Genomic DNA, 15,253 nt, shown 5'->3' on the forward strand with positions numbered 1-15,253 from the left:
AGTCAAACAGAAACTAAAATAACCACTTGTTACAATCAAGGTATGAAGAAGAACATCTCTGAATGCACAACATTGACAGCAGAAGAAGACCACACTGGGTGCCCCTCCTGTCAGCTAACAACAGGAAAGTTAGGCTACATTTTTTTATAGGCCAACCAAAATGGGACAATACAAGATTTGAAAATGTTGCCCGTTCTGATAGGTTTTGATTGGAAGTATGGATCCATCCTGCCTGGTGGATCTTTTTGGCAGAGGGAGCAATTTGGGCTCCACAGTACCAACTGAGCCATGACCTACATACAGGATTGTTGCTGACCATGTCCATCCTTTTATAATCAGAGTGTAGCCATCTTCTGATGGCTGTATATAGCAAGATAATGCACGATGTCACACAGCTCAGATCAGCTTACACAGTTTTTTTTTTGTTTACTCTGCTGTGCAAATAGCCTTTGTAGTTGCCAGATCTCAATAGAACAGTGGTTAAAGGAAGATTCACATCATGGATGTTCAGCTGACAAATCTGGAACAACTGTGTGATGCTATCTGGTCAATATGAGCTGAAATCTCTGAGGAATGTTTCCTCCACTGTGTTGATTTCATGGCACAAAGAATGAAACCAATTAATGGTAAAAGGGGGTCAATGTTTAACTAACAATATGAGCTGAAATCTCTGAGGAATGTTTCCTCCACTGTCTTGATTTTATGGGACAAAGAATGAAACCAATTAATGGTAAAAGGGGGTCAATGTTTAACTAATAAAGCGAGTCGGGCCCAAATGTCTTCTATTTGACTAAGATGTCCTATGGAATTACCTAAAATATTTCAGATTCATGATACCCAAAGGACAAATCCTGCGTACTTAGATGATTGTGGCATACCAGCTCAGTAAGACATTCATGGTTCCATGTGATCTATACTGATACTGGCTCAGCAACTATTGAATAAAATGCTTATAAAACTTGGTACATATATCCATACTTACCAGATGATACGCCCCCCTTCATCTTATCCAAATGAATTACTCCAGTTTGCATTTTTTCCCTGCAAAACTAATTATGTAAGGATGCTAATTACAGCATGGCAAAGCCAGGTTTTGTAATGTCTGGAAATTCAGGAGCATCAAACATGTTACAGTTATTGTTTGAAAAGGAGAAATGAATTCTTCCTTAAACATGTCCTCTATCATGTTGTTAGCTTAACAAAAACTTAGTCTCATTTGAGGGTTTGGGGGTTTAAGCATGGTTAGGGTTGGGTAGTTGCAGAGCTACATGACTTCAAACATCTGACTCACAATGCGAGGAAACAAGACAAGCTTCCTTTCAGCTTGTCTTGAAAACATTCCCAAGAATGTGCTAAAGCCCAGAGAAATCCAACAGGGGGAGGGAAAAAAACCCCAACATTTGTATAAACGATCACAGATGCTTTCTGTATGTACAAAAGCAAGCACCTACCAAAACACTGCAGCCTCTTATCCAAGACGCTTACTGAAATGACAGCTACAAAGAAGGATGTTCACGGTGAATGTTGGAAACTAGCAGCTGCTGCCACTCGCAGACCAAACGCTCTTTTCTTTTTCTTGTGTGGATCAGAAACCTTTGGAGGAAGTGTGTAAACACGTTGAGAGGCAGAGACTGTGTTTCTATCGAGGCAAACAGAGATATAACCTTTGTTTATGAGTGCAGGCGGGCCGGCTGACAGTGTGTATAAGTCAAGCGAGGCCAGCCCACTCGGAGATCTGCTGGCACGCATTAATCAAGCACCGGCGGTGGGACGCCTCGCCACACCTCTGCAGGACTTTCTAACCAAAGCGAAGGGGAACGACCACAAGGTTACTGTACCTCCACGAGACAGAAGGCACGCTCTGATTCAACACTGCTGGGAAGAAATGCCTCCCCATAAACGTCTGCTAACTGTGAACGGCGAGGATGACGGCAATAGACTTTAAACAGAGAACGGTTCGTCTGGAGTCATTTCACAGCAAGAGTTATTACAGCAATAATATCCAAGAGTGCGTCCTTCAGGGTGATTATGGCTGTGACAGTGATGCAATAGATGTGAGGCACAGAGGCGCATTACTGGCTCTTATTGCTGTTTTACAACTCGTTTAAAAAAATGGGGAGAAGACTAATTGTTAGTTCTGCTTTATGGTAATTGTGAACACAGTTAAAACTCATTTTTGAGATTCATTGGTTTCTTTACAGTGTAAAGAAAACTGCAGGAGATTACAAGCAAAAGGAGCCAACACAGCTTTTCTATTAAAAAATGAGCATTTTATTACAATAAAATGCTTATTTACAAGGCAGGAGAGAATTCTTCTGTTGGAAACGGTAGAGTACCTCTAAAAAAATAAAAATAAAGGGGTGGGGTGGGGGGTGCGAATAGCATACACAGGCAGCTTGGGAATTACATATTTGCATTACAGTGGTCATATAGCTTATTACAGCGCCAGCTGAATCCAAAAAAAAAAAAAATGTGGAGAACAGAAGCTTTTTACACAGGAATCCTCTGACATCTTAATACAGTTCAAGCAGTGGATGAAATAAAAATCAAAGAGCAACATCTGTTATTCACAGGACAACAATACTTCTCATTTAGAAGGTATAGCAAAGAAGCTACAGGTTTGGGAGGACACATGACCATCTGAGAAGAAAACAAATCAAAGTGAAAATGTTCCAAGATCTTGATGCGTGTAAAACACATTGCAAACAACAAACAAAGTGTTTTAATTAGAAACTTCCACAAGATTAAATGAGTGGGTACCTAAACAATTCCTTGTAATACCTCTTTGTCACAGTAAAGAGAAGGGACGCTGACATTATGCGGGATCCCTGTCATTCTGATACAAAAATAAATATACAATGAAGGAGGCTTGTGTGTTTTTTCTTCTTTTAAAATAAAATAAAAACATAACTGTTGAGAACACAGGCAAGCTCTGACAACCAGGGCTTTTGTCTCAATGCGAATTCACTTTCCAAAGAGCAACATAGATGTAACGGCCCTTGTCTTTTTTAATCAAACTAAAAAAAAGTGTTTCCCCTTCATCCCGTGAACTCCGCTGTGCCTTTTCTCCTCTCTCGCCTCCGATTTCTCAGAGCCAGGGGTGCCAGGCTGGATCCATGCGACACAGATTGTCAAGGCTGTTTGCTGCAGCCACCAGAGTGTTGACCTTACTCTCGCCTCCCTCGAATTGAGCCAGGTTATGGAGGCGAGTCATGATGGCCGTGACGGCCTTCTGGACCAGCGAGACCAACTGCTGGGAGTCCATGTTCTCTGGCTGCCCGGCTGGGGACAGGGGAATGGACGTGTCCTCCTGGGTCTTCTTGTGCCACGCGATGATCTCATCACGAAGGACGGCCTTCAAGATTCCATCCACCTATGAGAGAAAGGAAATCAGGAGGTCACTTTCAGGAAACAGATTCATTTTTTAAGAAATATATGAGGTCTAGAATTTAAAACATCAACATCCTGATGATAAAACATTTGATTACTAAGGATTGACCACATCAGGATGCAAACAGACTTTCCCTTTTTATACTGCAATGCAACAAATGATGTAAAAACTGAAGTTTTTATACTGCAAACTACAGTCATAGAGTTTATATGAAGCTCTCAAATATATGATTATATGCCAGTCTCCTGGGTAGTGTGTTCAAACAGTCTGTCGTGGAAATGAGAGCAGTGAAACGTGACAAAAACCTCAGTTTATTTAAAGTCCCTGCTAATTTCAAACATACATATAAAACAAAGCTGTTAACTCCAATTTAGGGCACGGCAGTCATCTGCAGGGAAATCTCTGAGATGTTAACAGCTCATTACGGTGACACAGATCTGAAACGCATAACCATCAAAACCAAGACCTGGCAATCATCGCCTGACTACGTACACGCCGTTCCCCACCCTCACCTAAAGTGTTTATTCGGTTTCAGACGGCACTAGACTGTTTAAATAGTTTAAGGCTTCACTATATCTGAGTGGATGATTGTTAAGTGTTTGTGTTTTCCTGTGCTCTGTGGTAATACCTCTCTGCTCTGGCTACAAGCAGCACTGGTCTCTAGCGTTCGGTCCCAACTAGTTCACATGGTCAAGTGTTCTGTTTATTTGCATCTTAAGCGCTTCTGTGTCTGGAACATCAGTCAGACTTTAAGTATGAGCTTGACCCATACACAGACACTGCAGGCCTGTCATTACTGCCCTGCTTTACATATATTACACAACCCAACGACTGCTACTGTTTTTCACTGCTTTGTTTTTAGTTAAGCCTCAGACCTAAACCCAGAGGAAGTTCACCAAGTTTAAGTGCCAGGCAATATCCGGAGAGCGCCGCAGGAGCTTAAATTTGACAACAAACCGCAACGCTCGAGTCACCGCGAGCAACAGCAATGGCAGCCGACTGACCCCACTTCTTCTAAAAGCTTCCAAGACTCAAGTTATATAAATTAAACAAATGTAATTCTTCAAATATATCTGAGATTTAAACGTAAACGCAACATTTTTGACGAGCTCGTGTTACTGAATGTTTTAACGGTGATCTGCTCCTTAATTTTCACGAGCCTAAAACTAACACAATGAGAGAGGTTTACAGTTAAGCTGTGGTCTTTTGTGCGACGGTCAGTAGAAGCCAATCCTCTGTGTTATCTTATTAACAAACTAAGGCCAACATTGAAGCGACAAAAAGTGCAGTTCCTCAAATGACCACTTGAGGTTTGCTGCAGAAGTGAGTAAATCTCCTCAGGCTTGGATTTAAAACAAACACCTTCAGGGATGAAGTTAATATGTAAGCCTCTGGAGATCATTTTTCACCCTCATAAGAACTGTTTAAAGCATAAAATTAGGGGCATGGCGGCACTAATAAACAGGCCGAGGTTGTAGCCAGAAGCAATGTGATAGACCTCACCTGTGCTGAATCACTGAACTGGATCTCACAAATATTATTCCAAGCTCTGAGGTACAGACTATCCAAAAAGCAACTGTACTGTACTGTTCAGCTCATAATTTAGCATTTTATTTGTTTGTAAAAGTACGGTCACTTCCAGCTCCATGGAAAAAAAAACAACCTGGTTTGGATATGCATCATAAAAAGTGAAAGAGATTCAAAAGTGTCCCTCCCACCCATCCACTAAAGTTAAACCTCCAATCAGAGGCTGTAATCAATCCATGTATTACTTGTTAAAGTACAGGATTTCAAAGTGCTGTGATTTTATGGCTGTTCACCTGTAACAATCAAAACAAACAGACTGTTAGAAAGAGCGGATTCATGAGTTTCATGTCGTTGGCAGGCAGTGTAACAGCGGCTGCAGTGACTCCAGGCATGCTTGCAAAAGTATGATTATCGTATGGATGCATGCCGTGCGCCTGGAGGGGGAAACAATGAGCACTAGAGTTTTGTAAACTTCATATTCAGCCATTTAATTTCAAGTTTACTGCAAGCTTCTATGTCTAAGCCGTTCTGATACACTATGTAGTGTATTTAAAAAGAAAAAAAGAAAGCAGACGTGGCACCTTAAAGTTTGGCTGTGCAAAGCACCGAGCCACAGCGATCATCGAGGCGGTGAGTGGGCCAGAGACGCCGATGGTGGTCAGGAACTCAGAGATGTTTGGCGTCAAGCGGAATGGAACGGGGCGATTAGCATCCAGGTCACCCGTGGCGTCATTGATGTCGAAGCGGAAGTAAGAAACGTTGAGCTTTCCTGTGTCCTGAAATCAGAGGAGGAAATAAACATAACTTTTATACAATGGCAAAAAACAAAAAATAATCAGGAAATATAATTTTCTGCAGTGTACTCCACATTCCTTTAACCACATTAGCACCAAGAAAACAACTCCTCGTCTTCAGTAAAGCTGGGAGAGCTTCAAAACAAGCTCATGGCAACAAATGGCTGCCATTATTGATCTTCATGTCCCAGAAACAGTAACATGTCAAACTATCCGCGGCACAGCATCTATAATCCTTAACTCACCTCCACTGCCCCCTGTTCCCCTCCCCCTTTGCTCTCTGCTGACTTAAATATATACGGCCGAGTTTCATCTTTTAAGCCTGCATTTATGTGCGAGAAGGCCGCTACACAAGCGACCATTCCAGGAAAGATAAGCTCCCTTATATGAAAAAGTGAGTAGCTCTGACAGCTTTATAGCAGAGCATTTCATTCCAGCTCGTGCTCGCTCTCCTCCTCCTCTGTCTGGCCTCTTCCCTCCCTCCCTCTTTCTCCTTAACACACCCCCCCTCTCTCACCTACATTTCATTTGCTCCTCCAAGCCCCAGCAGAGGGCCTAGAGGCAGTGGGCTGAGACACCAGCAACTCCCAGAAGGCACAGATAAGCCTGCAGACTGTTGGCTGTGAAGGCAGCGTTCAGAATGCTAAAGCACCAGACTAGTGGTCAGCGATGGCTTCATTTAGAGGCCGGTGTGAAAGGAATGATGCAACATTACTGTGCAACGTCAAGTGACTCGGGGCTGCGGGCTTGACGGTGAGAAACCTCAGTGGACAAATTCCACAACAAATGCCAAAGAGTGAAGACACTTAACACTGTAAGGAAATTCAACTAATTCTCAAGACATGATGAGATGCTTTTACTGACCCTTTTTTTCCACAATGGTGTAAAGTATCATACTGGATGATTTGTGATATTCTGGTGCAAAATGAAGATGAATGTTAAGAAAAGGAGGAGGGTTATTGTTGATATCTGGATACAACCTTTGCCTGCAAACAATAATGATGAAATAATGCCTCAAATTTCATTAAGACTGGCCCGTTTTTACGTTGTTCTGTCGTTTAAACAAAGATGTTGGATAAAAATGCTGCCATTGACGTCCATTTCTATCGTCACTGTATGAGCTCAATAATGGCACACGCCCACTGTGCTGCTCGGCAGCATCCAGAAAATAATATAATTTCCTTGAGAAGCCCCTGTTCATTTATTGAGCTGTTGATGTCTGTGTCATTGTGACTGGTGGAGCTGTTCCAGGGTGATGATACAAGTGATCTGACTGACAAATAGCAAATTTATTAAGCACCACGCCCTCCAATTTATATTCAGTGTCAGTGAAGATGCCACACTGCCTGTGGTGTTTGTACTTGTTGTTGATGTGTAGTTAAATTTGGTCTTATAACTAAATTAAGGACCTATAAACACTGTTTAGCAGTATGCTTGGTGCTGATTCCTAATTGAGCTCTATATGAGTCAACCTTAAGTAAAATACGGTCTTTATTTAGTCAAGAGGAGGCACTGCCGCGGGTTGTGATGTCCCGTCCTTGCACACACACTCTCAGTTTGTGTGTGTGTTTATATGTGCATACACTGTTCGCACTAAAATCCGCCTGTGTCTAATGGGATCTGTGGAGTGGAACAGGCAGAAAGGGGGCTTAATACTAGCGCTTAGCTGCCCGGAGGAACGCCTGTCAGCAAAGGCCGATTAGGATCAGAGGGGAGGGGTGACCGACTGACACAATCATCTTTAATAATGACTTTGAGAAAGCCGCCTGCAGACCCTGAGCAGCAGACAGATGTGTGGAGGCGCACACAAACATGGCCTCTTCAAATTGAAACGTCTTTGATAGCTGAGCAGTGGGACTGAATATAACGCTCTGTCAAAACATCCTTTGCATTGACAGCGGTGGCTGACTGATAGGCCTAGCGTGAATGTCATGGGGGAGAATGGTAATTCATACAGCCTGATATGGAGAGGGTAATGGAGATCTATTAATGCATCTAAGAGTGTGTATATCTATTGAATTTGCCCCTGTCAAACGGATTTCACTTTCTCCTTCACAGGAAGTCCAACACATTGCTGTTTGTGTGTGTTTGCGTGCATTTCCCACCTGTGCTATCTGCAGCATCTCAGGGTTGAGTCTGTTGAGGTGGAGCATGAACTCTGCCAGACCAATGAGGGCCAGCTGGATGGTGAACATCTTTCGGAACGTCCAGTAATCAGTGGCGTTGGGGAACGTGTGGAGAGCCCACTCCTTCAGCATGCTGCGGGGAACCATGTTGCCCTGCACCTCTTTGAGAATGTCCCTCAGGACCTGGAAGTATACCATGAACAAGGATTGGAGGTTAGTTGGGCAGGTTCTTCTTTATTTGATACATCAATTGTCTTTTGCCATCATTATGAATTGCACCAGAGGTTTTGGTGGGTTCTCTTCAATAGCGTTATCTGACTATGGGAACGTCTCCTGTGTGACCCCATCAGCAAGCTCAGCGATGGCCATGTTAGGAACCCCCTCCCTCATTTAACAGAGTGACATTGTGTGGGATGTCACTCGAAAACCACTTCTCAATCTCAAGAACTCTGTTGGCAACTGGGCACTAAACTCAACTTTCAAAGGTTTTGAGCGCACCACTGGGACACTAGCACTTTGTTTCCAACATTTCAGTTCTACACGAGCTCACAGTACTAATACTGCTAGTGCTAGTGTTAAGTGGCAATGCTTGCATCGTGAAGAGCAAAAGATTTCCCAAAGTGAAGAAGCAACACTTCACTAATCATGGCTGCAGCTAACAACCCAAACGGAGGCTAGCTTGCTCGGCTAACCCGTCATAATTTTTCCTCCCTAAGCTGAGATGGAATGGCCAGTGAGTGGCTCAACTTGTGCACAGCTCAATCAGGATCACAAACCATACTGTTGCAGTTGGTCTGTGGTGATTACTTTATCATTTCTTCAGGTCTTGGCTTAAAACTGTAAATAGCATTATATGATATGGCATTTCATGAATGCTGCATGCCTTAAATTACTGAAACAACTGAAATTACTACAGAAACAACTGGCTCCATTGTGAGGTCTTCAGCTTCTTCAGTTCCCCATTTGAACCCCTATAATAGGTTGATTAAAATTGCTTTCCTTGAAGACAGCTCTATTGATTACTTTAGCCTCAGTTAAGCGTGTAGGGGGGTCAACATGCAGCCTAACCCTACCTTTATCTTCAACGTTATAGGCATGCTCCCCTATAGATCTGCCTGCGTTTTAAGTGTGCATTAAGCTCAGCAGGTGTAGGAGAGAGTCAGGCTGAACCAAGAGCTAACAATCTAATATTTTTGCAATTAGATGACATAACAGCTTGCAAAATCAATTTGTTCTTTTCACTTTATTTCATCACTTTTTAGAGAAAATCCTCCCCATCCAGGGAAAACTGAAATCTCACCAATTGCAGATTTTCAAATTAACTTGGGGTTTGAGGGTTTCTTTTCAGGCTGAGAAATTAGTGCATTTCTTATGCTACATTAATCATTTAATATCAATTATTTAAAAATACCCACAGAGCTGAAAACAATTTTCCCCTTAGATGATTAAAAGTTAAGTTTAGCTCAAGTGTGATGTGAAATTTCAAATCAGACACTCTGGATGCATGTTAATGCAGAACAGTACCACAACACAGTTACCTGGTGGCTAGCTTGTGTGCCTCTAGCCTGCACAGTGGCCAGGCGATCGTAGTACCGGGAGATAGGGTTGTCATGTTCGATGCCCTTCTTGGCACAGCGCTGCTTGTAGATTTCTACCAGTGACAGAGATGAAGGATTGTCCTCAACTAGCCGCATCTGAGGCGACACTGCCACCACTCGGGGCACTGAAGAGATGGAAGAAGGAAGAGGGAAAAAAAGGTGGAAAACAGGCAAAGGAGAGCAGAGGAAGGAAGTAAAATAGAAAGAAGCACAAGAGAGAAAAATAAGTGGGAGGCAGTGATGGGAAAACACAGCCACATGAGTGACGCAGAAACTGTAAATATTTGTCTCCGCTTGCTAGATAAACTCTGAGTTACCATTGGAAACCTTAAACCTGCAGCTAAAATACTCTGGAGTTTGGGAAAAACAACACTGAAGGCGTGCCTTCAGTCAACACCAAGCAGGGTCAAAGAAGGTAAAAGGCTGTGCACAGGTCTCACAGTAGAAGCAGTCCAAACATTTACATGCAGTGACACCTCAAATCAAATCAATACCAGCCATTCATGTTGGGAGGAACTGGGTTGGTATGGGCTGTTTAATGTTGTGTGCAGATTTCCCCTTAAAGACACCAATGAGCAAATAAATGTGTAAAACAAACATCTGCAGAGAGGCAAACCTCTTATGTAATCTCCTCACATAAAGATACTCGAAGAAATTGGTTAAAAAGCCGTATTTTCCAATATTGGCCATGTTGACTGATAATGATATACTGACATAAGATTACATGTTTTTACGTCTCTGTTTTCATATGAAGGCCACTTATTTTAATATTGAAGATGTCTTTGTTTTCCTGGCACTAAGGAGGAAAATAACAACGAACAGGAAAAATTATTGGGATTAGTTACCAGCCAAAATACTATTTTAAACATCAGTATCAAGCCACAATTTCACAATCAGCAAATGTCTAAACAAAATCATCCCCTTTCTATTCCTAAAATGCGCCCATGCCTCATTTTAGTCATACCAGTAAAGAAGAGGTGCCTCTTGGTGGTCTCCTTTCTCTTCTCAAGACAAGGGTTTAGGAGCCGGAGAAGCTGCAGGACTCTTTCCTCTCGACGTGACTCAGTCAAGCAGGCATCATTCATCACCAGGTAGGGGTAGATCTTTCCATTGTGGCCGCGGATGTAGAGACGGCGTGCCGCGGTATTGTGTTTCTGAACAATTTCCACTCTGGGCATGAATCTATACAGCGTTTCAGAGGAACAGAATCAAAGCATTAAACAGTGTGGGAGAGAGGAAGGGTAGGAACAACTGCGATACAAGAATGGCACTGGAGTACATGTGAAAGCCAGAATTTAAAATGAAAGGCTTTAAGATCAGGATAAAATCCCCGGGGGGGAAGCTCCAGTACAAGCAGGTCAATCTGACAATCATTAGCCACTTAAATAATTTACTAAGTACCAACCATGACTACAGCAAATTCCACATGTGCTTATTAGCCCGGCCGCACTCGTGTAGAATAATGATGTACCTTGCAATCTTGATGTAGTAGTGTGTGGGTTTGGGCATTAGGAATTCGCCCGGAATCTCAACTTCAGCTGTCTGTGCAGAGAAATTGCTGAGGAAGCGACACTTCTCCTCAATGAGGAAGAACTTGGGCAGCTGTTTGGTTTTCGCCTCCAAAATCTTGATCCACTTCTTTAGCTTGGAGATGAGATTGTGAAGCTTCATGGAGCCTGGCACACTGAAGTCAAAGTCTGTAAGGATGGAGAATAGTTATTTCCTTTACCCATTCATAAAAAACAAAAACAAACAAAAAACAGAAAAAACCTTGACTTGTAGTGAAAGCAGCTTTTAAACAACAGGTCCTTTGACAGTTTGATGTGAAGATAACTGTATAAAACCACATGCAACCTCTGAAAGTGGTCAGATATAATCTGCATGTGTGCATAGGGAAAAAGGAGTATGTTACAGTTGTTCCTCCTAAATGAACTACCCTCAAATTCCCCTTCGGCAAGACATTAATCCCCTAAGTGTTCCAGTGGACCTGCTTTACATCACCAGCAGGACAAGACTGTAAAACTGAGCAGTTTCCGTGTGTGTGACCTTTAACCACCTATATACAAAAAATGTAAAATCATTTTTTAAAAGTTCGCTAAAGCTAGAAACTAGAGACCAATCTGTGCTCTGAGGACGTTCCTACTCAAAGCAACGTAAAACATAACTAAGAATAAAAAAATATAATATATTTCAAAGCTTATACATCAAATGACATTTCAGTGTTTGCAAGGTCTCTTTGAAACCACATATTAAGATTAATTGCAGTAAGATCTGGGTGTTGTTCTAATCCAGTAACTAAAAACACCTTGTTTTACTCTTATGGCCTACGGCAAGGCAGCGGTAACACAAATTTACATCTGGGAAACGGCCTTTTTAAATATTATGTTGCACTGTTGCCCACTCCACTCCAGCAGTGCCTTGCTTAAGGGAACGTCACAGATAAGTTATTCATGGCAGCACAAGGAGAACGGTTTGCTCTATTGACTTAAAACTCCCTGTCGGAGGCCAGGAGCTGATTAAATTAGTGCCATAAAAATGAGAGTCTTAAAGTATTAAATTCCTGTTTCAAGTCACAACTCATATTGCACATAACATATTGAGATGAGCTGCAGCAATAACAACGGAAGGAGGGGAAGTGAGCCAAACAGGTTTTCCATTTTAGACTAAAGCCCCTAGGACAATTCTGAAACACGAACACACACATACACACACCCTCACACACAGATGTGCACTCAACTACCTCTCCTATTTCAGTACACCCTGTTGTGCCGCCTGTTATAATGAATCCATGAAACTGCAAGGCCTTGCCATTTCAAACCCGTTCAATCTCTCCCAGAGTGAGACCTCCTAATACTTTAAATAAGCCCTTTAAAACAGCCAATGTTCTTTTCGGAGTGGCCCTATTTCGCTATCTGTCCGCCTGCAATTCACCTGCCTTGATAGGAGAGGTAAAATTGAAACAGTCCTGTGAAAATTGCAGCCCGACAACAATTCAGCACCATAAAAGTGTATAATGCTTACAAATAGAAAAGGCGAGGCATGCGCCACTGTTTCAAAGCCACGAGGAAATACAGTAATTTCATTCCATCTTCATCAAATATAAAACATTCCCTCTGTTTAAAACTGGAGAACCGTCACAATTCATTTAAAAAAAAATAAATGAAAAAGCTTAGCGTTTAACATGTTATCATACATGAGCCATCTAATACTTTTCCTGATAGAATCAGAGATTAACATCTCAGCTTTCATTATAAAATTTAACTGCTTTAATGTGGTAGTCATCTGCATTATGTTTAGGACTCAATGTGTAAACAGAGACTATACGAACAGAGACTATCAATAAAAAAATCGACGCATTACTCATTTTGACTAAGATCCAAATCAGAAAAATTTAGTGTAATTTGCAGGCCGTCATTAAAAGGCAAACAAGATACAAGTTGTACAAACTGTGATTACGCCAATTTTAAGAGAGTGGACATATTCCCTCCTTTTCATGTATTTAAATCCTGCTCCTCAGATGTGTGCCGACAATGTAAGTAGAGTTGCTGAGAAAAAACGTCAGGACTGCTCTGTACTGGGTGCAATACTGAAAGTGAGTGGATAAGGGAATTATTTTGAGTTCCCCTGAACTTATATTTGACCCCTGCTTGGTGGGGAATAGGATGCTGAGAAAAAGAGTGCAGTGTGGAAACTAGCCAGGCTGTTCTCTGACCTGTGTGTAGAAGTCAGTGCTGCTATTCTGCCTTACCTGGCTGTGCCAGATGGTCTACACTGCTGAAGCCAGGTTATAGATTGTGGAGCTGGAGGTGGGCCACCTTTCTATACAGAACCATCATTTCTTCATGTACTCTCCTGGCCCTGGCTTGTGCCTGGTTGACTTTTCTGTAGCGAGTAAATTCTGCTTTCTTATGGCAGACTGGTGAGCTAAAGTTTTAAAGGTTTCAGAGGTCACCAACATGCAGTATGTTTACACTTAAGACTTCTCACTAAAGACTATATAAAGTTACACAGGTGCTAAGCCAAACTGTTCAATTTAATTATAACACTTAGATTTAACTCTTTAAGTCTAACCAAGAGGCAAAAAATTCAAAATCCAGGAAATGTGTGTGTTTTTGTTTTAAATATATTAAAAAACAAAACAAAAAACCTTTTCTAACAAAGGTCTCTGGAAGAGATCCACTGCTAAAACAGTAACTCATGCAAATAGCATTCTTCGTAATTGGATTTGAATGCCTCCCTGCTGCCAAATGTTATATGTGCACACATAAACCCATATTTTCCGGCCCACAAACCCTGTGAAAGCGAGTGAGCCACTAACGTGGTGCAGGGAATGGGAGCTTGGCTGCTCTGCAGTTTTGTAAACCCTGTTTGTTCCACTCTGGAGGGCTTGTGTGGTTTTGGTCTCTGTCGGCCCTGCTTCCGCGTAGCCGTGGGGACAGCTGCCTAGTGACGGTCGGCAGGCACCCTGCGAGGCAGAAGCCCTGGTGACGCCTAGCTGCGTGAGCACAGCTGGCGCCGTAACATCTGGTAAGATTCATCATCAAAGTGCTCATTCTGAGTCTGAGCTCTGTCTTGTTTGTGTTGTTCATTCAATCAGTCTGTACACAGCTCCCGAGCTTTTACCCACCAAAGCCCCCACACCTGTCTTCATGGTTTCTCACCGACTTCACATTAGTTTTCTCCTCTCTCTTCTTCCATCATGCGTATTAATCTCGGTCATTTTCTATGTTCATCAGGTCTGGTTAACCTGCATTACTACTTCTTATTCTGTTTTAGTAAGAAGACATTTTCCCCCAGCTGCTTTTCATACACTCGCTCTCCTTGTCCTCCGTCTCAGGGCCAAACATAGCCACACTGGCTAGGCTCAGTACTAGTTAAACGGGAATAGCAGATGAGACTAAAGAGCAGGCAGGAGGAGTTGTTTGGAAATGCAACAAATAAAAGGAGGCGCGAGTTTACTGTGGATGCAATTCAGAAAGAAAGCAGAAGAAAACACAAAGGTTTATGTGAACACTGAAACCTGGAGGGGTCTTGCAGATGGTCCATGTTTGAACTGTGGTTCAACTCCCTTATGTAACACGGGAAAACAGACACGTGGCTTCCAAAAAAACAGGAGAATGATTGTTTTGAGGTAACGTCTCAGAGGGGGTCTTGGCTAAAATAAAACAGCACCTGCCTCGCTGCATTCCACAGCTTTCACATGAATCTGAACACGCAGGCCAAAAACTGACCACAGGTTTCATTTACTGCCTTATAAGCATACACAGTGCATGACAGGAATTCGTCTTTTTAAATGTGTTAATCCATAACTGGGAAAAGATCAGAGACTTCCTCTTGTTGCAGAGTCTCATTCAAGCCATTAGTGTCCATGTCTAAGCACTTCAGAGAAAACATCAGGAAAGTAGAAAGAATTTTCCAAGGCTCCAGGATATAATTCCCTATTTTTTTTTATAAGAAATAAACTACATGCTGTCTAGAATTCAGCTGTTAATGGGCCATCTCAATTATAGTATTCTATTTGACATTAATGTGCCTGACACTGGAGGTCTGCCATCAAGTAAAACAAAATACAGACAAAAAAAACCAAAAGATAAAAACAAATAAAAGATGCAACTGGACAAATTCAGTAAATTCTTTTCATTGCTGCTGTATCTGAGGACTTTAGTGAATCCACACTGATAGTAGTTATTTATGTTAGTAATTCACAACCAAATCTATTCCTCTGTAAGTTTTCTATAATAAGAACAAAAATGCCAACCACTATATATGAGGAAAAATGTTTTATCATTATGCTACAGCAGCAGAAGAGAAAGCAGA

At 42.0% G+C, this 15,253-nt stretch overlaps 1 protein-coding gene across 2 annotated transcripts in view; it reads right to left on the reverse strand.

Moving 5' to 3' along the window:
- Positions 1 to 2,248: 2,248 nt before the first annotated feature.
- The window catches only part of trrap (transformation/transcription domain-associated protein), a 79,300-nt gene continuing 66,295 nt past the window's right edge, over positions 2,249 to 15,253 (reverse strand). For both annotated transcript variants that reach the window (XM_035912154.2, XM_087845369.1), the window contains exons 67-72: positions 10,908 to 11,133; positions 10,401 to 10,618; positions 9,377 to 9,561; positions 7,818 to 8,021; positions 5,500 to 5,694; positions 2,249 to 3,373 (exon numbers count right to left, since the gene is read on the reverse strand). In XM_035912154.2, the coding sequence (XP_035768047.1) occupies positions 3,089 to 3,373; positions 5,500 to 5,694; positions 7,818 to 8,021; positions 9,377 to 9,561; positions 10,401 to 10,618; positions 10,908 to 11,133 (1,313 nt within the window). In that variant the 3' untranslated portion in view covers positions 2,249 to 3,088. The remainder of the gene's footprint in view (positions 3,374 to 5,499; positions 5,695 to 7,817; positions 8,022 to 9,376; positions 9,562 to 10,400; positions 10,619 to 10,907; positions 11,134 to 15,253) is intronic.

Source organism: Neolamprologus brichardi, chromosome 8 (genome assembly GCF_056152115.1).
Source record: "Neolamprologus brichardi isolate AB-2024 chromosome 8, ASM5615211v1, whole genome shotgun sequence".
Classification (NCBI taxonomy): Eukaryota; Metazoa; Chordata; class Actinopteri; order Cichliformes; family Cichlidae; genus Neolamprologus; species Neolamprologus brichardi.